The following is a 25,362-nucleotide window of genomic DNA, read 5'->3' as shown; positions in this document are numbered from 1 at the left end:
ACTCTACTGACGGATCTTCGCGGGATGCACATGGAGTTTTAACCCCTTCATCACTGGACGATTTTCCGTTTTTGCTTTTCCTCCCCTTCTTCCAAGAGCCATAACTTTTTTTATTTTTCCGTCCATTTAGCCGTATGAGAGCTTATTCTTTGCTGGACAAGTTGTAATTTTGAATGACACCATCATTCATTTTATCATGTAATATCATGTAATGTACTGGAAAGTTCCAAGTCCGTTGAAATTGCAAAAAAAATGCAATTCCACAATTGTTTTTTGAGTTATTTACCATGTTCACTATATGGTAAAACCGATCTGCTATTATGATTCTCCAGACCAATTACGCAGATACCAAACATGTGGTAAAAAAAAATCATAAATTTCTAAAAAAAATATGTTTTGCTTGTGTTGTTCTTTTCAGAGACTCATAACATTTTCAATTTTCGGGATATGGTTCTGTGTGAGTGATTCTTCTTTGCACCCTGAGCTGACATTTTCACTGATAACATTTTGGTTGTAGATATGATGTTTTTATCTTCTCTTATTACATTTTATTCCAATGATGTGGCTGCCAAAAAAAATAATTCTGGCGTTTCAACTTTCTTTCTCATTACATCGTTTACCGATCGGATTAATTTATTTTATATTTTGATAGATTGGACTTTTACGAACGCAGCGATACCAAATATGTGTATATTCTACTTTTTCTAAATAGTTTTATTTTCAATGGGGTACAAGGGGGATGATTTGAACTTTTGTGTTTTTTTTTTATTTTTTACATATTTTTATAAACTTTTTTTTTACTTTTTACTGTATTTATTAGCCCTCTTAGGGAACTTGAAGCTGTGATCGCTTGAATGTGCACTGCTATGTATAGAGAAAATCCCGATGTCCTATGCTCCTATGCTCCTAAATGCTGGCTTTCACAAGAAGATCATCATGACAAGCATGGTGGTCTTCAGCAGAACCCCGCTGGCTGTCATGGCAAGCCATTGGTGCCCCGCAATCACATCTCAGATGCACCAATGGACATGTGGAATGACACCTTCATGCCTGGGCGTGTTAAATGTTGCTGTCAGAGATTGATGCAGGGGTTGCAATCGCACCCAGGTCCCGGTGCCTAAAAAGTTGCTTTGGCCCATATGAAAAGACCAATGCTATTGAAGACTTGCAAAAATTGTGGGCCCCATTGGAGCTTTGGCATTGGGGCCAATGAGCTTCAAGTTACGCCACTGAGAAAGAGTCCCATAAGATGATCTGGTTGTGTTTCCTGCTGTTGGCAGGTGACAGGGGTAAGACATAGCCCTTCTCACAAGTAGAGGCACAAGTAGAGTACATTGTACCCCCATCTTGTCCAGTTTAGAATTATAATGGCCCTTCGTACATTTTAGTCTCATGATTGAATGTCATAATAACTAAAACTGCATGCACATTTCAGTGCACTGGGGTCATTTCAGCTTAGATGATGGGCATTGTGCAGATTTGGCAACAGAAAGCTTACAAAATACATGCCAGAGAATGACGACTTATGGTTAGAATACTGCATGGAATTGTAATTGGTGCGGTCTAGACATAGTGACCCCAAGGATTGCAAGGGAGGAAGTTGCAGTGATGCTTTTGTCATCCTGGTGGTTGATCACCCACACTCACACCAATAGAAGACCATGTTGTGGGCTAGCAATTTTTATCACAGCATTTCTAGCAGACGACAGAGCAGAGGTACAATGAATGGACAGTGATGGCTTATCTTAGCAACATGCTTTTAACGTCTGCTTTAATGTTCTCAGCTGAGATTTTTTTTCTTAAGTTTCGGTGCAGATATTTCTGTTATGTCTGTGTTTTGAAAAGCTGAATGACATCCAATGTGGCTACTGATGTGGACACCTATATGGAAAGTTTTAGGAGAAACTCAAAAGGTTTCACATGTTTGCCAGTTTTCATTAAATCAGGGAGGCGATCAATCAGAGACAAGGGCACACAACTAGTTTCTGTCTGTGTACCAGGCTTGTCTGCTCTCAGATGCCCAGTCACAAGTCTTTATTTACTACCACAGTGATATGAAAAGGGGGATGGCTTTACATTACCTAACGGAGAAATGATGTAAATTGGGAATAACAAGGTCATAAATTATGAAAACTGTTGAATTCCTTGAGATCTGGCTCTACCCACCTTTTACTATGCCTTCTGTAACTAAGAAAACTTAACACAAAGACACTTCTTTATCAGAGACAACTCCCTGTGTTATTGCTTTTATGAATAACACTGATAAAGCTAATACTAAAATGCAAAATTATCAAATTATATGAATTGTCTAAATAATAACTAAAGCAAAGTATTAACCACAACACTACTATTTTTATAGCCTCCCTAGGGAATGCCACTGGCAGCTTTGACAGACCCTAGAATGGCTTATTTGCCTAATGATACAGTTAAATGGGAAAAGTACTGTGTCACTGCAATGTCTCCTGTGGGCACTGTACCGCCTGCCAACTTACCACCCAGTTTTCCTGGGACCTAAGAAATGGGTCAATATGGAAGACAATTTGTCATGGAGAAATTGACTGTATTTATTCAGAGAGCATCAGAAAAAGCTGCCTGGAAAGACGTAGGCACATAGGGGCTAAGCCTCCAGGAGTATTTCATGGCTTATTCATGGGCGGTTAGTCTTTTTCCAGTGATCGCTCTGTTTGTATCATTCCAGTTTGTATAGTGAAAGTTACAGAGTTTAGTTTTAATTGCATCGCGGAACGACCGGCTCCCCGGGTTACACCGTGCCCCACTTTAATTGCATTCCAAGGAATGTATTGGTAGATTACATTTCTAATTGGGGAGCGCTTTTTATGGAACGCAGGATATTACATTTCCTGAATATTTCGGAGAGATTATGAGCTCAGACCATGAACTGGCACAAAACTATGCAAAGTAGCAATGTTGTATGTGCATAATTAACGGCAAGTCGTTTAGACCCAGACAAGTAATGGCATGCATATTCCAGAACTCAGCCTATAAATCCGATGTTTTATGTCATCACATGAATGACATCACGGTCACCAGCAGTTTAGAAATCGTTTCCAGAAGCTATTAACTGCCGAGCTGCTGCTTCCCATGTGAGATGTAATCCTGGAGATTATGAAATACATGTTACATTAAAACAGGTTCTATATAATATTATGCAACTTTCCAGCATTTCTTTTTTACATTGTATTTCCTCACTATTTACACTATCTCAACTTGCTGTCAGCGATTATGAATGTTCTTGAGGTTGGACTTTATACAGCTGTGAGTTTCCTATTATTGTATCCCCTCTAGGCAATTCTCTGTGAGGTAAGAATCTTGGCCTCCAAACAGGTAAATGTTACCTAAACTGATACATTGTAACAAACTATCAAAGCAAATGTTAGCGCTGTTGATGTATGTAGCTCAGAGAAAATTACCTAAACTGAACATCACACAGAGCAATTATAATAATTGTATTATGTCAACTATGATTTGCTATTTAAAGGAGTTATCTCATGAAGCATTTTAATATCAAAAGTCCTTAAATTCAGTTAATAGCTGTTTTTGATGGGTTTTCTCAACATCATAAATGATTAAAATTGCAGAGGGCTTGAAAATCAAGCAACTTTGCTATTTACTTGTCCCTCCTTTTTCAAAAAGGGAGGGATTTTTAATTTAGTGTACTGCTCATTGCCTAAGTGACCGGCTACCTCAGAGGTGGCCGGTCTGCTTGTCAAGGAGTGCAGCACTCTTTTCTATAGAGCTTGTAAGCACTGCTCTGAAGTTAGGCAGATCACTGGATCAGCTTCATTGCCTCTGCTCTCCTACAAAGTTGTCTCTGCTTGCACCATGCATAGTTCGGGCCAATGGTGCAACCATGGCGCTTTTCCAAACTGTCAATCAATCAGGAGCACATTCTCCCCTCCCCACCACAGGGAGCAGAAGGTGGGAGGCTGGGGAGCAGTAGATTCTTGAGAATTGATGTGAGAAAGCCCCTTTAAAGTGAGTTACACTGATTTGGCATAAAAAAACCTTTTCAACAACTTTTTGCTTCCATGTTTCCCCGTTTAGTGCTGAGGATACTAATCTGTACTATTGGGGAAAGGCTTTTGGTTGAATTAGTCTCCTTCCCCCTCTGGCAGCTAACAATATAGTCCCAACTTACTTCACATGCAGAAGGAGTATTCTAAGCTATACTGCCATGTCACCAGAAACACTTTGTTCCATCCATAACTAGCAGGACAGAAAACTATTTCTATTGGCTACACCCAGTTATCTGAGGATTACTATGTACAGTACTGACTGTGGGTAGATGGGTAGAGTAACTGAGCTTGTGTGAACACCAACATACAGCTTAGTAGAGGAATGTGCACTTTAAACACCAGTAACCACTCCTTTCAATAATGAGTCCCTATTTAGCATCCTCTTCTATTAGCTAGAGCAAAGATTGGCTAAGAGAATCTGTAGCTCTGATGGGTCTGCCTTGTTAGTGCCGTATAATGAGACTGTGTAATACTTTATTTTTCCTGTGGAGGTGCTGCAGGGAAATAAACACTTGCAGCACAGATTACAGAAGAACAATAGCTCAGTGATGTTTGTAACCAAATTGCTGCCAGCATAAGCAAAACTGAAACGAGCCATAATTTAATCAATTATTATTATTTATTTTTTTAACGCTCTTTTTTGCTCAATCTTGAGCCATGGCGACTTGATTAATGAACGATCTGTAGGAAGATCGATCTTCTCTAAGCCTAGATAGGTCCACCAGGGCCTTCTCCACCGGTATCATAATAGTATCAAGACATCGGGTTGCTGGTCTTCCTCTTTGCCTTGTTCCTTCTATTCTTTCTACCATGATGTCCTTCTCCAGTGATTGCTGCCTTCGAATGAGGTGTCCAAAGTAGGCAAGTCGTAGGTTGATGATCTTTGCTTCAAGTGACATGTTTGGCTTGATTTGTTCCAAAATTGATTAGTTTAATCAATTACTATGGGTAATAGCTTTATTTTTTTTTAGATGCTTGTATACGGCTACACAGTAACACAACTTGATTGTGATCCTACATGGTGCCCACTGGCGGACACAGACAGAAGAGGCCCCTGTGCAAGAACAATACATGGGCCCTTTGCCGCCCAAGAGCTCCTAAAAATGCAAAATTGCACCTGCTTTGGAGGTAGAAATGGGCCCCCTTACCTCTTGGGCCCCTGTGCGGCCACACAGGTTGCACCAATGATATGTCCGCCCTTGATGGTGCCATATTGGATTGCCCACAGTATGTGACTCCTTGCTTCTCTAAGGCCTGTAGGGTGACTGGCTGTAGTTGCCATCTAACCCTGTGACTCGCCCCCTGGGCCGTGGGGCACTCGGATCCGGGCAGTAGGGGAAAGATGGGAGTAGTAGTGGCAACCCGGTTCCGTGGCTCAGGGTGGTCAGGCCAGTGGTAGTCCGTTATGCGCTATTGATTATGTCCGACTACGCCACCCATGGATTGCGGTTATTAGGAACCGCCGTTGCATGCAGACCGCTGGGGCTGATGAGGTGTGCAGCTAGGGTAGTGTGACTCCCCACGGGAAGAGTGCGGCCCCAGGGCAGTATAGTGGATGGTGGGAGTGATGGTAGTGAGAGTCCCAGTGCTGATAGTGCTGGAGGAGCAAGGAGCACACAGACAACAGGTTGCAGTCCAGGGTCTTTACTAGAACAGGTAAATTGACCCACCAACAGTCCCAGCTAGGAGGGGACCTGGATGTCTGAGAGCAACGGGGAAATTGGCCCTGGTCAGGGTGAGGGTGTAGGCCTACCGTGCTTTCTGCGCTCCTTCTGGCTATCTCCTCCTTATAGGATAACAGCCCACGTTTCCAAGCTTTCCGTGTATTCTCGCCTGTATGGCCTGCGACGTGGGTTCCTTTCTGCTTCCAGCCTTGTACGGCTTTACTGGTCCCCTCGGTTGTGGCAGGGCCTCCAGGCTTCTTAGGCCAAGGAATATACAGTCCCTTGCGGACTGGTTATCTGCTGGAGGATGTAGAATCCTCCCAGCCTCAGACACCAAAGTCTGGTAAAGTAAGTCTTTTATCTGCCAAAACAGGCTCTCTTCGCCTCTTGTCTCTGGCTTGTGGCTCTCCTCCTGCCACACTTCCTCTTAGGTGCAATACAACTGTCTGTCCCTGCTCTGCTCTGGGACAAGTCTCAGTCCTGAGACAGGCCATCAAGTTCTCCCTAACCCTGCTCTCAGTACCAGCTTTTATAGGGGCAGCCTGCTCCCCCTACTGGCCTGAGACAGGAGGTACTGCATGCTAATGTTCCCCTGACCAGAGAACCTCCCCCTTGCTCTCAGACACAGCTTTATTACATTTTGTAGCATCCAGGCCAGGGTGACACACCTGGACTTATTTTTTTTTTTTTCACTTGAGATAACAAGCAAGGAAAGATGTCAGGATGAGGAGTTTGTTTGTATCGCTGTTTGCTCTCATGGCTTTACAACGTCTCAGCAAGGACTTGCCACAATGGATGGAGACCTAATCAAGCTCTCCTGGGTCCGTCAACATGTTTGACCCGTAGGGTAAATATCATAGTGAAACCGCCGCTGGAACACATACACTGGGCTTTATATAACATGCAAGTTTATATATAAACATACCACAGATACTGTTCGAGTCAGAACGGAGTTCAGATGTAGCAGAGCTAAGTTTGTCGCTTGGCATAACTCTGTTGATATAATGATCTGTTCGGTGTGGTTTTACATGGGGCTAAGTATGGCTGTGTTCACACTTACATTTTTACATTCCTTTCATCTGCTCCGTTTTGAGAAATGTAAAAATGTAAAAAACTGATGCAAAGTGGAAACAGAGAGGCCATTTATTTATTGATTTTACTCACTTATATAGCGTCATTAATTCCACAGCGCTTTACAGACATCAGCCATATTGGTTATTATGGGGTTTGTCAGGGTTCCATTATGTGTTATAGAAAAAAATAAGTTCAGCATGATGCGCTTTGTCTTCCTTTCTCTAAGTGGATACATAACGGAGGTCAGATGGACCCCACAATGAGCAATGGGGTCCACCTTCATCCGCTTGCATCAGTTATGCAGCAGATGTTTTTTACATTAATTTAATTTCTCGGTTCGTCAAAACGTAACAGACTAACGTAATGTAAAAACGTAAGTGTGAACATAACCTAAGAGATATCGCACTGTAGTAACAATGCAGCCTCGGATACTGGATGCAGTCAACTCTGCTTCATCTGTATGCTAAATCTCTGCAGCTGGGACAAAGAGAACGTGATTCTGCGGAGGGTCCAACAGAACCGGTACACTGTCCAGCCCATCCGTCACTGCACACTGCACTTTAATCTCAGGGTGTGTGAATGGGTACAAGTCCCAGCAGGTGACTGTTGATACAACTGTTAGCTTGTGATCAGTGCCAGCAAGCTGTGGGGGAAGGGAGGGGGCTTCTATTAAAGTCTGACAGCCTGACACCAAGCTCTGTCTCCACATTCCTCTGTCTTTGGTGCAGCTAAATTCGGAACACAGCCCTCCAATCACATCAATGGAAGGCACAGGGAGGGGGTCCTTCAAGGGGAGGCTTGCTTGACTGTAGGTGCTGGGGTTTTGTCCCTTTTTTTTTTGTGGCAGGATCAGCTTGGTGACTGGAGGTGTGTAAGAAGCAAGTTGGAGCTGGCAGCCCCTCCTGAGAAGTGCAAGCAAGAAGTTTTGAAGCCGACTCGTGCAGGCGTCCATCACTGGAAGGTATTATGTACTTATTATGCTTCATTAGGTGCAGACTGGTGACGCGCGCTGTCGCTCATCACCACATGTACACTGGCTTTCCAGTAAGCTTCACTTTTTCCTTTTTGTGTAGTTGTCTTGCACTTCACGGCTGCTTTCCCAGAATGCACTTGGCTGCATTGTCAGCCATAATGGGGAGCCAGAGAATAGGGCTCCTATTACAAGGCAGCCCTGTACGAAGCACCTGTGACTACAGAGGGTCTATACGGTGCGGTTAATCAGACCCATAGCATCACTTTAGTGGAGCACAGCCGAAGTTGCTGGGGGGACATTTTTGTTTGAGTACGGTTACCCACATTGATCAAATTCCTATAAAAATATTCCACATCTTCGGACCGCCTAAATGAAATAATCAATATACCCCACAACTAAGTGCCTCGATATCACAAATGTTCCACTATTCAGATATTAATATTACGCTGCATGTCGAATGGTCATTCACTTTATTGTTTTTTTACGTCATTTTTACACCAAAAACTTTAGCCTCAGACAAATTCCCTCTCTTTTCACTAACTGCCCCAGTGCCTGGTACTGTTACATGTTGGCGCTTGGGTCCGAGGGGAGCAACATCTATTAGAGGTTGTATATTCTCAGTTGGTTTCCTCCCATAAGTTATAAAACATACTAGTAGGTTTATTGGCTTCTTATAAAATCAGAATAAATTAGATATTATAATTATATATTATATATTGAAGACTGGGCTAAATAGTGCCATGTGCATAGCTTTCTTTGACAACCTCCTCCCCTTTAAGAATCTGAGACAATCCCTTTAAGGGAATCTGTCACCATGTTTTTGCCTCCTAATCTGAGAACAACATAATGTTGCAGTAGAGAAAATGATTCCAGCAATGTGTCACTTACTGGGCTGCTTGCTGTAGTTTTAATAAAATCACTGTTTTATCAGAAGGTGATTATCACTAGAGGACTAGTAAACCTGCTACCATGTAGTCCTCCATGTTCATGAGCTGTGTATAACCCCAAACTCCACTACTGATTGGCAGCTTTCTATGTACACTGTGCATGGGCAGAAAGCTGCCAATCTGGTGTGGGCAGGGCTATACAGAGCTCAGCATTCAGAGAATTGCTATATCAGCAGCAGATAAAACAGTAATTTTATCAAAACTGCAGTAAGAAGCCCAGTAAGTGACACATCACTGGAAACTGGGGTTTCTGCCCCTACATCAGGCTACACTCAGATGGGGTAACAAAAACCTGGTGACAGATTCCCTTTAAAGGAACCTGTCACCAGCAAAAACGCTATTAACCTGCAGATATGGGGTTAATCTGAAGGTTAATAGTGTTACTAACCTGCCCGGTGCCTGCACGTAGCATTCAGTTTCAGTCATGAGGGCAGCACCGGCGCAGGTTTAGTCACCGTTTTGAGAATACAGAGTGGCGGCTGTAGCTGCGACCCCAATCCCCACTGACAGCCAGCACTAATACAGAGCCAGTGTCAGTCAGTGCCAGGGGCGGTCACAGCCGCCTCCTGTATACTCAGAATGGTGACTGAACCCACGCTGGCACCGCCCCCATGTCTAAAACCAAATGCTGCCAGGGAGAATAAAGTTAATTTTCTTCCTGGAGCATTTGGCTATGTGCGGGCGCCGGGCAGGTTAACCTGCAGATTAACCCCATATCTGCAGGTTAATAGGGTTTTTGCTGGTGACAGGTTCTCTTTAAATGGGAAAATATGCAAAGTGCTTGTAAAAGTAAGTAAGTTTGAAATTTGTCTCTTATTAAAAATCCTTTCCATTCTCAAACACTGATGGATATTTAATTTCTAAAGTATACAGCTCTTTGCCACTGGCTGATACAGACAGAAAAGGGCCCCTGTACAAGAATAATATATGGGCCCTTTGCAGTCCAATATCCCATCATAATGAACAATTCCACCTGCTTTGGAGGTAGAAGTGGGCACCTTACCGTTTGGGCCCATGTGCGGCTACACAAGTTGCCCCAATGATATGTCCGCCTCTGGTCCACCCTGCAGCCTCAGAGTAGTCGGTTACCTACGTAAGAGAGCAGGCTGATAGCAGGTTCTTTGCTTTGAAACTAAAAGTACTGCTCTGAAGATGGCTGGATCGTGACCATGCCACTGATCTGAACTGTTAATCGTCAGGATTGCGCCACCTCTGGCAAGTAGTGTCTTGAAGATGCTTAAAAAAAACCTTAAGGCTTACCATATAGTTCCCAAATAATACAGTCACATAATGTACTAATAACCATGTCATACAGAGTCTGATATCACTACTTTATAGTGCCAAAACAATATTGCCGCTAGGGGCCCAAATAGCACTACCTGACGCTTGCCTAAAGGTAGCTGCATATTGTCAGGTGAAAAGTGTGGGATCAGAAGTGCGAGCTCTCGGCATGAAGGCCGTTAGGCTATTCTGTATATAGCACTGCATTATATGTGGGAGCTATAAAAATATAATTAAATAAGTTCCTACTCTCAGAAGTGAAAAATGTCCCCTTTACACAGAGTAGCGATCATTGTGATGGTCTTTTTCATGCCAGATCGTAGGGAATCGTGATGTGTAAATATCTTGGCTGCATGTACTTGGTAGTCTGCTCTATTCATCTTTCTTTAGGTGGATAAATGCCAATGAACTCCTGCTAAACAAACATTTATTTTTGCCTCACCATGAAAAATAGGACAAGGCACACAGGAAAATGTAAACATACGGCAAGGGTTGTTGCCTGCGCAATTATTTATCACAGCCTTTGCTTTATTCCCTTGTATTTGGACACATCCTATGTCCATAAAGCATATTCCTAATTCAATTTCTATTCCTTCTGCAGGTCTCCTGGAAGCTGGTCGTGTTGCTTCATTACAGAGTGATTACAAGGCTGCTTAATGTACTGTTTAATTGCAGCCTCCATGCTGAGTGCTTGGTGGCCACAGCATGGCTGGTCCCCATATGGACTCATAACTGGAGACATGTACTGGAACACTGACTCTGCCCCATCTTCTTGGGAGTTGCTTGAGGATGGTAAGCCATGACAGGATCAGGCTGTTCATTAGTACACTGACATTTAAAGAGTGACGTGGATTTTTCCATTCATGCGGAGATCTCATTTAATTGAAATTTTTGACTGCCCGGTGTGGACACATTCCTGGAGATATTGGTGAACTTGTGAAAACTGGAAATCTGTAAAGAAACAAAATAACAAAATTGATTTGAAAGCGAAATTAAAATAAAATTGAGCTGAAAGGCAATTTTACATTTAAACATATCTAAAATGGTGTTGTCTACCTTGTCCCATCTCTGATATTATCACCGGCCACTACTGGAAATCTCATATCAACAAATAAGTTGAAGAGTAGATAAAAGATCATGTCATACTTCTTTGGAAATACAATACAAAGATGGGATTGATGTGACTCTAACGTCCATGCAGAACAAAACCTCATATTCCTTTATAGACTTTTCAGATCTTGAGGAACTTGTAGGTCAGACCAGCGATCTCATGACACCACAATTGGATGATACAACAGACAAAGATCTGGAAGGAGATTATGTAGACCTTTTAGAAACTGCTGTCACTGCAGAAAATAAACCATCCAATTCTTGCCACCAGGAAATGGGGGATTGTACCAGGGTTACAAAAGTCAACGGAGATCCTATTTCAAGTGTTGCTAATAATAAGTGGGTGTGTGGGAGAACTCAGACCAGTGAGGAAGGGGTGTGCACCCCATGCCTTAGGAGAAAACTCAATAAAGATTTGAATGTCAAGGAAACAAAGTGTCGTTTTCGACAGTCATACCTTGCTGCTCTTAAAAATCCAGTTAAGTTTATCTCAGCACCAATGGCTGGGATTTTGGAAGAGACAGTTAGTAGGTCCAGCACATTTGCTGCCTTAGAAAGCCCCATTTGTTCTCGTCGTAAACCTCAAAATCAAACATCTTCTTCATGGCTTTTCCTTGGAAAAACAGACTCAAAATCTGGAGACATTCAAGGACCAGGTACTTCAAGAAATCAAAAGGTGACTTCTTCACCTGGAACAGACTCTTCTTCTCCATCCCTTGTGCACAGATTTTCCTTCCTAAAAGGACAGCGTGGCTCTTCATCATCAGGAGATGGCCTTGCCTTGGATAGCAGTTCAAATCAGTATGGTGGAACTTGGAGACGAGTATCTGCGGTCTGTTCTCCTAGACTTAGCCGGGCTAAGTTCTCTGGAAAAGGTATCAGTAAGAGCATGAGAGTGTTCTTTGCTAGTAATAAGCCTTTTTAACTTATATGTATAGCTGAATTCAAAATATAGTTTGTGAATCATTTGTGAATTGCAGTATCATAACCAACCCCTAAAGCTATGGAAGAGTAGAGACTAGACACCCATAAAGATGCATGGTTCCAAATATTGATCAAGTACTTCTACTGACACAGGCAGAGATACTGATAGCATCAGCGTATCAAGGACTAGAAAAAGGGTTTGCAGTCAAAGTACCATTCTGTATCTGGTATTACTTCTCATTACTGGTTGGGTATGAGCTGCAATACAACATAAACAGCCTATTAAGAAAGGTGGTACTGTATTTGGACTTTTCTCTAATTTCGAGTAATGCCTTTTGGATCCAGTTGGATTAAACCAGCATCTACTCTGATGCTAGAGCTACTGTACTTTGACAAAACTCTTTGGTACCAGTATAAAATCCAAAAAGTTAAGTCCCAGTATAAAGTACGGTGTATTTGGCTACCAATGTTAGTTATTATGGACCTTTTATACAAGTATTACTTCATTATTTCCATATTTTTTAGTGAGTTAATGAAGTACAGTTCTCAGTTTTGACATGTCAGGAATGGTTGATCCTAAAAATTAAGTTTTTAGTTTGATTTTGCAAGATGATACTTGAGGGATAGTTAAACAGCTTTTAAGTTTTCATCCATTTGACAGCTTTGTGTTTGCATTCACAAAGGCTATGACCACAGCTGCAGATCAGCCATGCATGCAGTCCTCAAATAATACATCAATGACTAATGTGTCAACCACACGATTCTGACAGCTCAAAAGTTTTTGACCCACCATACCCACAGGCAGTCCATTTCAAAGGTAGGCATGTTTCATCAGTTGCTCTATTGTGTAGGTATTTTCTCCTGGAAGCATTCTGAAGAAGAAAATATTTAATGGAAAAGCATTTAGGTTAAGTTCCCAAGAGGAGTTTTTGGTGAGTTTCTGATGCTGCTTATTTTCATCTGCAGTTCCAGCAAAGTGGATTTAATGTATAGAAATCTTCTGCCATCTGTGCTTTTTTACTTACCCAGTGTAAACTGACCTGCAGTACGTGTCTGAAATCCTCAACATGTCAATTTCCATTGCAGGTACACTGAATTTTATGTACAGATTTTCCACATAGAATTAGATGTGGACAGTGTTGGACTGGAGTGCCAAAGGCCCACCAATAACATTGACTCTGGGGGCCTCCTGTTCAGCTACATGCACATATTCCATTACTCTCATTCATAATGCTTCAATATAATAATAAACTGGGTAGATTGTTGAATGAATGAATGATGAGATACTGGCTTGCTCTGTACATAATGAATCATGTGACAATTACTGCTCATTTAGGATGGTGGGGGCCCACCGGGAGATTCACTGGTTCCCCTGTGGGCCAGTCCGAGTCTGGATGTGGAAAATCCGAAGGTGAAAAGCGCATGTGCATTTTTATTACGTTTCTGCTGCAGAAATGCACTGAAAGCGGATAAAATCTGAACATGACTATATCAACAAAGTTTTGTCAAAGGCAAATATCAGGAAGTCCCAAAAACAAAGCAGCTTTCTTTAAAACATGACATATCAACAAGATACAAAAAATGCAGCTTCAAAACCTGAATAAAAACGCGCTCAAAATTGCAATGAAAAAAACACAAGGAACCTAATTTACCTAATAAGGGCAGAAAATTTGCAATATCAAAAACTTACCAAACGCTCATCATGTGAACGTAGCCTTAGACTCCCTAATAAAATTGGCAACACAAAGTCTCTTAGTCTTGTGGATGCCATTGTCTTGGTTATATTGTAGTTCATGAGCACTTTAGAGAAAGTATGATGGCGATTAAGACTAAATTATTTTTTGAATATTTATTTATAATAAGAACCTAAGATAAAACCAAAATGAGCAAATATTCTGTAGTAAGTAAATAGTAATAGTACATGTAAATATCATAGGGTACAGTTAACATTGTTTTGATAAAATAACTGGTTCCCTTTAATATATGTTTGTGAGTTGTACCATAACTGAGCAACATCTTGCTCTTCAGATGAAGACCTCTCCTCGACAAAAGGTTCACATCCTCATCAGGACACTAATTTCTAATACACTACTTAGTATTTCTAAGCCATAGACTTAGAGAATCTTCTAGGAAGTATCATCTCTAATAATGGATGCAGACAAGAAGATCTCTTGGGCATGGGGTCCAGGTCACAAGTACAAATGCTATGACCCCTATAGTTACACCGCTAATGGGAATCATTTGCATACAGTACTAGAAACAAGTCCAGAATTTCCAATCTGGAGCCAATGTCACATAGGGGCACATACTAATAATTATCCTATTAGACTTTGAGGCAGTCGTATAAACTAGTCCACTAGAATGCCACCCAAGTAATTCTATAAAATCACACCCAATTCTGATGATTGAAGAAAGGTCTTAAGTTTCAGTGACCCTTTTCCAGCGGACAGACATTTATTTCAATCAGCGTTGTTTCGTATGAGTTATTGCATTTTAGTAGATCCCTCTCATTATATGTGATCACTCACCCACCATGCAGGTCAGCCACACAGTCTATCAAAATGTAATTTGCAACCAGTAACCTGTGATTTCAGGAGGTAGTACTGGTATTCTGGCTTCACGTGAGAGGCACATCATTCTTCGGTGCACAGGTTACAATATATAGGGTGACATTTTCAATGGTTATAAATTAATATGAGAGGAATTTATTGTATTACTTAAGAACAAGGAAAAAGTGCACAAGGATATTGGCCCTATTATGGCTGCATATTGTGAAAGGTATACCGTTCAAAACCTTATTTCGGAAGTTCCGTGTTCATCACAATGGCTTTGAAATAATGTCACATATTATTCGGGACTACAAAGAGGTAAATCAGATCTATCACTTCTTTCACAAGGGGCCTGAAAGAAGAATTTATAAAAAAAAAATGATTTACAATTAATTCCCTATACTGTGGAGTAATCAAGAATTAGGAAAGTGTCCAAAGGACATACAGTACAGACCAAAAGTTTGGACACACCTTCTCATTTAAAGATTTTTCTGTATTTTCATAAATATGAAAATTGTACATTCACACTGAAGGCATCAAAACTATGAATTAACACATGTGGAATTATATACTTAACAAAAAAGTGTGAAACAACTGAAAATATGTCTTATATTCCAGGTTCTTCAAAGTAGCCACCTTTTGCTTTGATGACTGCTTTGCACACTCTTGGCATTCTCTTGATGAGCTTCAAGAGGTAGTCACCGGAAATGGTTTTCACTTCACAGGTGTGCCCTGTCAGGTTTAATAAGTGGGATTTCTTGCCTTATAAATGGGGTTGGGACCATCAGTTGTGTTGTGCAGAAGTCTGGTGGATACACAGCTGATAGTCCTACTGAATAGACTGATAGAATTTGTATTATGGCAAGAAAAAAGCAGCTAAGTAAAGAAAAACGATTGGCCATCATTACTTTGAGAAACGAAGGTCAGTCAGTGCGAAAAATTGGGAAAACTTTGAAAGTGTCCCCAAGTGCAGTTGTGAAAACCATCCAGCGCTGCAAAGAAATTGGCTCACTTGAGGACCACCCCAGGAAAGGAAGACCAAGAGTCACCTCTGCTTCTGAGGATAAGTTTATCCGAGTCACCAGCCTCAGAAATCGCAGGTTAACAGCAGCTCAGATTAGAGACCAGGTCAATGCCACACAGAGTTCTAGCAGCAGACACATCTCTTCAACAACTGTTAAGAGGAGACTTTGTGCAGCAGGCCTTCATGTTAAAATAGCTGCTAGGAAACCACTGCTAAGGACAGGCAACAAGCAGAAGAGACTTGTTTGGGCTAAAGAACACAAGAAATGGATATTAGACCAGTGGAAATCTGTGCTTTGGTCTGATGAGTCCAAATTTGAGATCTTTGGTTCCAACCACCGTGTCTTTGTGCGACGCAGAAAAGGTGAACGGATGGACTCTACATGCCTGGTTCCCACCGTGAAGCATGGAGGAGGAGGTGTGATGGTGTGGGGGTGCTATGCTGGTGACACTGTTGGGGATTTATTCAAAATTGAAGGCATACTGAACCAGCGTGGCTACCACAGCATCTTGCAGCGGCATGCTATTCCATCCGGTTTGCATTTAGTTGGACCATCATTTATTTTTCAACAGGACAATGACCCCAAACACACCTCCAGGCTGTGTAAGGGCTATTTGACCAAGAAAGAGAGTGATGGGGTGCTACGCCAGATTACCTGGCCTCCACAGTCACCAGACCTGAACCCAATCGAGATGGTTTGGGGTGAGCTGGGCCGCAGAGTGAAGGCAAAAGGGCCAACAAGTGCTAAGCATCTCTGGGAACTCCTTCAAGATTGTTGGAAGACCATTTCCGGTGACTACCTCTTGAAGCTCATCAAGAGAGTGCCAAGAGTGTGCAAAGCAGTCATCAAAGCAAAAGGTGGCTACTTTGAAGAACCTAGAATATAAGACATATTTTCAGTTGTTTCACACTTTTTTGTTAAGTATATAATTCCACATGTGTTAATTCATAGTTTTGATGCCTTCAGTGTGAATGTACAATTTTCATAGTCATGAAAATACAGAAAAATCTTTAAATGAGAAGGTGTGTCCAAACTTTTGGTCTGTACTGTATATCCAGAGGGTGCCAATATATATTAAAAGGGTATTTCCATCACATACATTTATGGCGACCACAGGATAGAACATACAGTAAATATGTAATGGATGTTCACGCCACCTACGGGACCTGCACCTATGTGGATAGCAGTATCTCAGTGAGGTGACAAAGAATTAATAGAGAGGGGGCATACTGTATATGGGGCTCTCCTCATTCACTACTAAGCAAACTTGTGATCTATAAATCCCAGATCACTAGTTTGATCAGTAGTGAATGAGGAGACCTCATATACATGATGCCCCCTCTCTATTCATTCTTTGTCACCTCACCGAGATACTGCTATGTAGATAGGTGCAGATCCCATATGCAGCGTGAGCATCCATAAGATATCCTTACCTATTGCATCAAGATTTCACCAGGATGTAGGAATGCGAAATATGGGATTTTCACACTAGATTAAACCAATTTCCTACTTGGACAATGCCCAAGAACTGAAGGGAGTTGTTCTTGTGGGGACTTCAACTAAAAAGGATTTATCACTATGTCAAAAAGTGGCCAGTTTTTGCTGTTATTTTTATTTTTGCCGCTCCCCTGAGTATCGATTTTTTTTTTTTTTTTTTAAATCCATCATACTGTTCCAGAGATATGGGCCTCTTTATTTAAAATCATTTTTTTATGGTCTTTACTAAGTCAGCATTGCTCACAGTGTAATAATACGAGCAGACTAAAGACATGCCCCAAATGCTGTGAGCCGCACCTGCTTGTTAAAGACCATAAAAAATAACACTAAATCAAAATGGCCAAATCTCTGGAACTGCATGACGGATTTAAGAAAAACAAAAAAACAGAATACTCGGGGGAGCAGCGGGAATAAAATAAGTTCAGAAACTAGCCACTTTTGACCTAATGACAGATCCACTTTAGGTTTCCTCAGTGTCCGATTACTCCTACATCTCACTCAAAAAGATGAGGTATGGTGGTTACTTGGTAGGGTCTAGTGACCTATAGACGCACTATCACTATTTTATATTTAGTGACTCTCTTTTCAGAGAGAGAAAAGTGTCCGTGCCTACAGTGTTCCCAATAGTTAGAACTTATAGTTCAAGGATCCACTGTACTCGCAGTGGTTCTCTTGGATCCACTCTCTCGCCGAGCGCTCAGGATCACAATCTTGCTCTGTACAAGCTGTGTACTGTGTATTTTTTCAGGAATCTGATCTCTTCAGGATATAAAATTAGTCTTTGACCTCATGTGCCCCCTTCAAAAGCACAACATACTTCAGTGACACACAGAACCATAGGCTCCTCTTTGGAATTGGGGTTCACACGATGTCACATGCTTTTAATTGCATTTAACCAAATTAGAAGTCTTGCAGCTTAATGCAATATATAGGTTAGTAAGGTCCTGAATTAAACAATCAGCATTGTTTTTGTCTGTCTTCTGATTATTTTTTTACAAAAATGTTGTTTTTTTTCTTAAGCAGGATCAGTCGCAAATACAAGTCCAGGTATTGAAGTGACATCTTCTGTCCAAAAAGTGCCATCCAAGACTGGACTATGGGTATCCATTGTAGGATCTCCATCAAGAGGATCCATTCCCTGGGAGACCATTACTGATCTTCCAATCCAGTGCCAAGATCTCAGCGCCAAGTTATTATATTCTGGAATTGCTTGTCTTCCAGGTTTGTTCAACTGCTGATTTTCAGTTTCCTCCTCATATACGGTCATTTAGTGTCACAGGGTGCGGCCTCCAGTTCTCTAGCTGGGTATTATTTAGGCAGTGGCCAGGTGGTGATATATGGATGCTTTATTGCAATGTTTTTAGTGTGCTCTATGACGGTACTATTTGAATACTCTGTTGTACGTCACAAGGAGAATAATGATTTTTTTCCTTACTTTTTATATTTATTGTTTTCCTTTTACACCTACATCCTGCCTATAATATAAACCATAATATGCCAAAGATACAGAGATTTTGGTGGCTTTCCATACAGAAGTCATCTCTTCATTCTGCTGGTTATCCACATAGCATTACTAGGATTTATGTCAGATCCCACACTAAGTCGTGATAGTCCTGAATATGGGCAAATGATTTGGTGACACATCTATGTAATTATGAAAAATTCTTCTCTCTAAAATTGATTAAACCCCCCCCCCATGCCACTAATAAATGATTAACTAAGAATAAAGAGTAAGAAAAAAATAAGGAAAAAGAGAAAAAAGTAGAAAAGTCAGAATCACTATCCATTAGATATATTAGACAGTTTAATAAGTACTTGCTGATTCGTTTCATTTAAGTAATGGTTATCGTATACCCATCGGAAACACAAACTCTGAGTCCACCACTTCTGTCAAAATTGTTTATGATGGCTTAGCTGCATTTCAGAATTCTCCTGTGGAAGCCATATTTGAGGAGGAAGAATATAAAGGCACCCCAACCTTTGAGGACTGTAATTATTAGGTGACAATTGATGTTCCCTCATTTAAACTTCCCTGATATAAGGCCAGGTTCAGACGAGAGTGTGAAAAATTGTCCAATTGTCCAATTTTCATCCAGAAAAAAAACAGACGATTCTCATCCAAATTGTCATTCATATTCCCTCTGTTTTTCATCCATATGTCCGTATTTTACATCCATAAGACATCCATGTAGCATCCAATTTTATACATAACCAGTTAATAAAATTTAGAAGGCCCAGTACAGTTTACTATGTTAATAACTGCAATGTATCCTTAAAATACCTCCTTGCAGATGTTCTCCTTAGTGGGATTTGAACCTAGGACCTCAGTGCTGCAAGGCTGCAGTGCTAACCACTGAGCCACCATGCTGCCCACATTGTAAATAAATGTTCACATTGTTATGTACCACATGGATTTTGGTGGACACCCATACTAAAGCTATTTCTTTTAGGCAGGACATAAGATTCTGCTAGTTACCTATGTAGAATTACTAGAATTTGTGTCAACTGTCAATTTAGGGCTAGATTGGGACATGGATGAATGACTTGGTGACATATTTTTGTAATTATGAAATAGACTTCTCTCTAGAATTGATTGGCCTTGCAGTACTATTAATTATGAATGAAGTCCCCTGTTTGCCCACAACCTTCCACATAAGTCAGAATAATTTGGTATACACTTGGCCAGCTCAGCTTGGCAGTGGTGCCACCATAGCTGGATTGTCCTAGTAACTTCTATGTGATTATGCTATGCGTATATTGAACTGAGCACCATACTGCTTTGCCCCATTCTTCCTCTGTAATCTTCCGGTTCCAATTCTTCTCCTTTTTTTCATTTATGATCATCCCTTTATACATGTACTATAATGCTTACTTTTGTGTATTTTTCTCATTTCATTATACTGTACTTCTAAAGTGCAATCCTCATGTGCAAATAGAAAAGAAGAACTACCTCTTTGAGGCCACATATATTTCTCAGGTCCTCAAGCAGCCAAAGAAGAAAGTCTGAACAGCGGTCTCCCTTCTTTTGATTCCCCTTTGGCTTGCCATTTCCAAAAAGGAAAGTCCATAATGATATAGCGAATATATATATATAGCGAATATATTGTATCTCGAAATCTTTGTAACTTTGTATCCAACAATTCCTCTGTTCTAAGCTACAGCAGACCTTCAAGTGGTTGTCTGTGACTGGGAACATTTGACCTCATATATACTTATAGACATTCAAATGTTTAACCAGGTTCTCCATTTTTAATACTTTCTGATCTCTCACCTTTAGTGTCCGCCACACTGTGGACACTAGAGGAGTTCTGCTCTATTGGGATATCAGTAATTTAGCCATTGTAAGCCATAGGAGACAGTACACACATATCTGTTTGTAAAAAGGTGGGGACCAGGATACTATGAACGCAATGTAAATGTTGATTTGTAGATTCAGATGCTTTCTTGTACGGCTGTGAAGATCTAAGTCATGCTCTTACCTTTGCTAGGCTCCGTGCACAGGTACATGGAGTCTGTGTAGTGAAGCATGGAGTTAGTTACTACCCCTCTATGGTGTAAAGACATAGACCCTCTATGTGCTACTGTATGATGCCTCTGAACAGAACTGTATTATGGAATTGTATTGGTTCTGTGGCAGGATACCTTTATAGTTTTCAATGGAGATGGCCACAATTTTTAGGGGGAAAATTAAGTGATCTTATTAAAGGAAATCAGTCAGTAGGTTTTTGTTTGTAATCTTTGAACAGCATGATGTAGGGGCTGAGAACCTGATTCCAGCTATGTATTATTTAGTATGATGTGTGTTGCTGTTTCAATAAAATCAGTGTTTAATCAGCAGGAGATTATCACTACAGGACTATGTGCCTCATGCCTCCTAGTCAACTGCTCTGTGAAACTCCGCCCCCTTCACTGATTAGTAGCTCTCTGTTAACCAACAGTGTACACAGCGGTGAGGGTGGGGTTATACAGGGATCAGCATTCTAAGTACTGCTAGATCTACAGTAGAGGAAACAGTGAATGTATCAAAATGACAGCATGCAGTCCGAAAAATGACACATTGCTAGAATCAGGGTGTCAGCCCCTACATCATGCTGCTCTCAGATTACATAACATAAAGTTGATGGTTACATTCCCTGTGAACAAGTTTGTGTACACCTTTATGTATAGTAGGGCCATGTTGTGACTATATAATACCCAATGATTGTATGCCACCATTACATAACTCCCCCATTGAATATAAATTGGTGGAAAGTGTTTCATAGGCAAAAGCTGAAGGATTACGAAGGAACCAGTCTCTGTACCACAGCAGACAACACCATGACTGTGTAGGGGTTAAAACATCCTGGAAAAGTGGCTTTTATGTTTCCAGTTTTGATACCTCCACAGTTATGATATCGAAATCCTTTTATTGCTGCTGTGGTTGAAACTTGGCTTACCTCACCTAGTGAATGAGTTATCCACAAATGAAGAATTGTGCTAATTGTAGAAGTACATTACTTACATGCTGGCTTCATTTTTGTGTATAAATGTGATAATTATAATTTTAGGAAGTCGAGATAAACTGGGGAGAGCCATAATCCAAGTGACTACAGACAGCACAGCATGGGATGCTGCATGGTGCTCAGTAAGAGAAGTGGCTCGGCTGTTCCTCTATCTTTTTTCAGTGGCCAGGTGAGATATGACATCTTCAAAATCTTTGGGCTTTACAAAACTACTATAACTACAAGTACTACTACCATGACAAGTCTTAATATGATGATCACAAGGATGAAAGGAGGAAGATGACTTTAAAGGGAAACTGTCAGCTGGTTTTGCTATTTAATCTGTGAGCAGCATAATGTAGGTGTTTTGGGCAGTAGTTCCAATCAGTGTTTTATCAGCAGGAGATTATCACTACAGGACTATATCTCACATGCAGATCAGTCAGACTAATCTGTGTAATCCCACCCCAGCACTGATTGGCATCTTTTTGATGATGCACAGTGTACACAGGGACCTGCCAATCAGTGGTGTGGATGGTGATATACACAGCCCATCTATATCTGCTACATCTACAACAGAGAAAACAAGGATTCTAGCAAAACTGCACCAAGCAGTTCAGTAAGTGAATCATGTTGCTATCAAATTACATAGCAAAAATATATTAACGTGTTCCCTTTAAAACCAGAACATCTTCTAACACAAAGAAAGAGCCCAATATATATTAGTATACATGTCTTGACAGGGCTATCAAAAACATTGTAACATAGTAACGTAGGTTGAATAAAAACCTAGGTCTATCAAGTTCAACCTTTCTCCCCCAATTGTACTCCCTACACTAACATACCAACTTACTGGTACTAGGCCTCACAAATGTATTACCCTTTTTTTCATGAACAAATCTCTTGCTGTAACATCTCTCAAATGCTGTGCCTTTTGTCTTATGTATTCATTTGTAATCTGCCTGAAGAAGGAGCCTCTGTGCTCTGAAAGCTTGCATATATATATTTTCTGGTTAGCCAATAAAGGTATCACCCCAAGAATACTTTTGTCATTTTTGGCATAAAAGTATTTATATCAATATGACCGAAATTCTGTTTTATGTAACTGCTCTGGAAAAGTGACACAATTGCAAAAATAGATGCCCTCTATGTGTTAAAATGATTGGAATTTATTAATAAATATATAAAAATACACGGAGCTGTGATGCATAGAAGACATAGGAGAAACATACTATAAGCTTAGACACTGCAAACAATATTAGTACCAGGTCTTTGCACATTAATATACACCATGGAAAAAATAAATGTAAAAATATGACTGCCATTCTGTTTTATGTAACTGCTCTGGAAAAGCGACATAATTGCATTAATAAATGCAATCTATGTTTTAAAATGATTGGAATTTATTAATAAAAATATAAAAATACACAGAACTGTGATGCATAGAAGACATAGGAAAAGCATACTATAATCTTAGACACTGCAAACAATATTAGTACCAGGTCTTTGCACACCTTATAAAAAAAATGCAAATATATTAGTTACTATTTCAACAACATTCTAAGTTATTTTCTGGAATCTTCTTTTTTCAGAAAGGAGATAAGAGACCTGGGACTAATGTTTTTAGTGGATGCCAGAAAGCACCCTCCTTCCCCATGCCTCCACGCGGCACTGCAGTGCGCCCAGGTGAGTATATAGCAGAATGGAGGCTCATGATCATGGCGGCGATACATGGAGTCTCTTCAGCTCTGTACTACCCTGTATAGTTTTTCTACATGCCATCATACATCAGTTATTCTCTTCTAGAATCATATCCTCTAGAAGAGAATTCTTCTCTAACATGGCATCTGATATTTTTTCCTCTGATTTCATACAATATGACCCCATGTAATATTATTCACACAGCTCATAACATGTACAAAGCGGTGACAAGACCACGCGCTTAACGCTGCAGGGCAGATGTAAGAGAGGTTGAGTCCTGCAGCTTCTAGACATGTTTTCACCCATACAACACTCTGCAGTAATATGATTCAGGCCATTAGCCATGAGGACTGAGCCAAAAGATTCAGTGCTCCAATTACTCAATCACACTTGATGAACTCTCTACAGATTGTCCAAAAAGAAGCTGGAATTCTCCAACTTTCCTAATTCTGATGTTACATAAGACTCATTCAGCGCGCGAGCAGTTAATGTTGAGTTATTTTAAAGCAGAGTGCCCAGCCCAAAAATGACATTTGAAGATGAATTGTCCCATTAGGCAGGAGGGTTCCATAAAGTTTATTAGGTGGTAATAACTGAGGCTGCCTGGTAAAGCGAGACTGCTCTATAATGAGTTTAGACTGCTCCTTTAATGATGTTCCCAGTGATTCTATATATAGAAGATGGAAACACTTATATCGAAACTGCATCTATTAATTCCCTGCTAAATGATAAATGTGGATTAATTATCTCCCTCCATCAGCCTGGCTGGCTAGGAGTCGCCATGATGAACACGCTCATATCCGAAAGCGGCAATATCTAAGCACTGCTTTGTAATAGTATGCTTCAGTACTAGTGGGACCACTTTCCTGGAGATGGGGGAAGGGGACACTAACGTTGCGGCCATGATCTGTTACTTAAAGGAATCCTTGCAGAAAGAGATTATTTAAATGAAATTTCAACAATGAAGGAATTTGTAGTGGGCGACGGCCATTGTTTTCTGAGCTCATGGTGCTCCTTTAATGAGATGCTCTTTGTATTTTTTTTACTCTGTCAGTAAAAAGTTGCACTATATAAGCAAGCATAATAAATAAATAGATAAAAACTGCATGTTGTATTACCACAATGCAATATAATACCTTACCAGCCATGCAAAGCACAACATAATCAACCTCCACAAATACTGTATCCAGGGATGTAGGAATAGCTACAGGGGGTCTATAGGAAGCTGTCACACCCAGGCACTGGTCCCTGCTCCACCACACTATACACCAATATTACTAATTATACATGGACCCAGTTTCAGATTTGCATTAAAGGGGTTTCCCACTAAGAAAGAACATTTTAATCAATAGGTCTTGGAATAATAATATCCACAACTGGATGCTTTAAATAAAATGTTCCTGTGCTGAGATAATCTTATAAATGTGCTCCTGCTGTGTTCTGTGTAATGGCTGTGTCTGACTGTGCAGGAACATGGTCTGATCATACCACAGCTCCTGGGCAGAGGAGGAAGCAAAAGAGTATACAGACAGGACAGCAGAGGACTACAGATGCCGCTTTCTGTGAGGTAAAACATGTTCAAAAACAGGAAGGGAAATGTTTTACCTCACAAAAAGCAGCTGCTGCGATCCCATGCTGTACTTTTTTTTATACACCCAACAGTGGAACTTATATTAATACCAAAATCTATTGATTCAAATGCAGTTTGTTTATGAGACAACCCCTTTAAAGGCCCAGTTACACCTCTGATGCAATGATCCCAGTCAGTAGTAATAACCAAAGAGCAAATATGGCATCTGGTGATGCACTGGATATGGATGAATATATAAACGTGTAAAAATAAAATGTACAGCATATGAGCAATGCTGACTTAAAAGGGTTATGGTCCATATTCAAACACATAACATCTTAGGAAGTCTAGGCGTGAACACAGTTCAGGCTCTTGCATGTACTATATATAGTATCCCCATAGGACTCTAATATGGATTCTTATCAAGGCATACTCAGTGGAGCGTCACATGGATGGCCAATGGCTTCATACCACAAGTGGGCATACAATTGGTGCAACCTGTGCAGCCACACAAGGGCCCAGGGTAAGG

At 40.7% G+C, this 25,362-nt stretch overlaps 1 protein-coding gene across 2 annotated transcripts in view; it reads left to right on the top strand.

Moving 5' to 3' along the window:
- Positions 1-7,430: 7,430 nt before the first annotated feature.
- The window catches only part of KIAA1755 (KIAA1755 ortholog), an 80,756-nt gene continuing 62,824 nt past the window's right edge, over positions 7,431-25,362 (top strand). Inside the window, exons 1-5 of one of the 2 annotated variants that reach the window (XM_073683854.1) lie at positions 7,431-7,736; positions 10,578-11,961; positions 18,105-18,302; positions 21,629-21,752; positions 23,155-23,248. In XM_073683854.1, the coding sequence (XP_073539955.1) occupies positions 11,172-11,961; positions 18,105-18,302; positions 21,629-21,752; positions 23,155-23,248 (1,206 nt within the window). In that variant the 5' untranslated portion in view covers positions 7,431-7,736; positions 10,578-11,171. Of the gene's footprint in view, positions 7,737-10,577; positions 11,962-18,101; positions 18,303-21,628; positions 21,753-23,154; positions 23,249-25,362 lie in introns of both variants that reach the window. The other variant, XM_073683853.1, reaches the window with a different exon arrangement.

This window comes from Phyllobates terribilis, unplaced genomic scaffold, assembly GCF_046119375.1.
Source record: "Phyllobates terribilis strain yellow unplaced genomic scaffold, ASM4611937v1 Scaffold_5__5_contigs__length_657084704, whole genome shotgun sequence".
Taxonomy (NCBI): Eukaryota; Metazoa; Chordata; class Amphibia; order Anura; family Dendrobatidae; genus Phyllobates; species Phyllobates terribilis.
The sequence above is the reverse complement of the archived record's forward strand: the minus strand, read 5'-3'. Positions and strand labels throughout refer to the sequence as shown.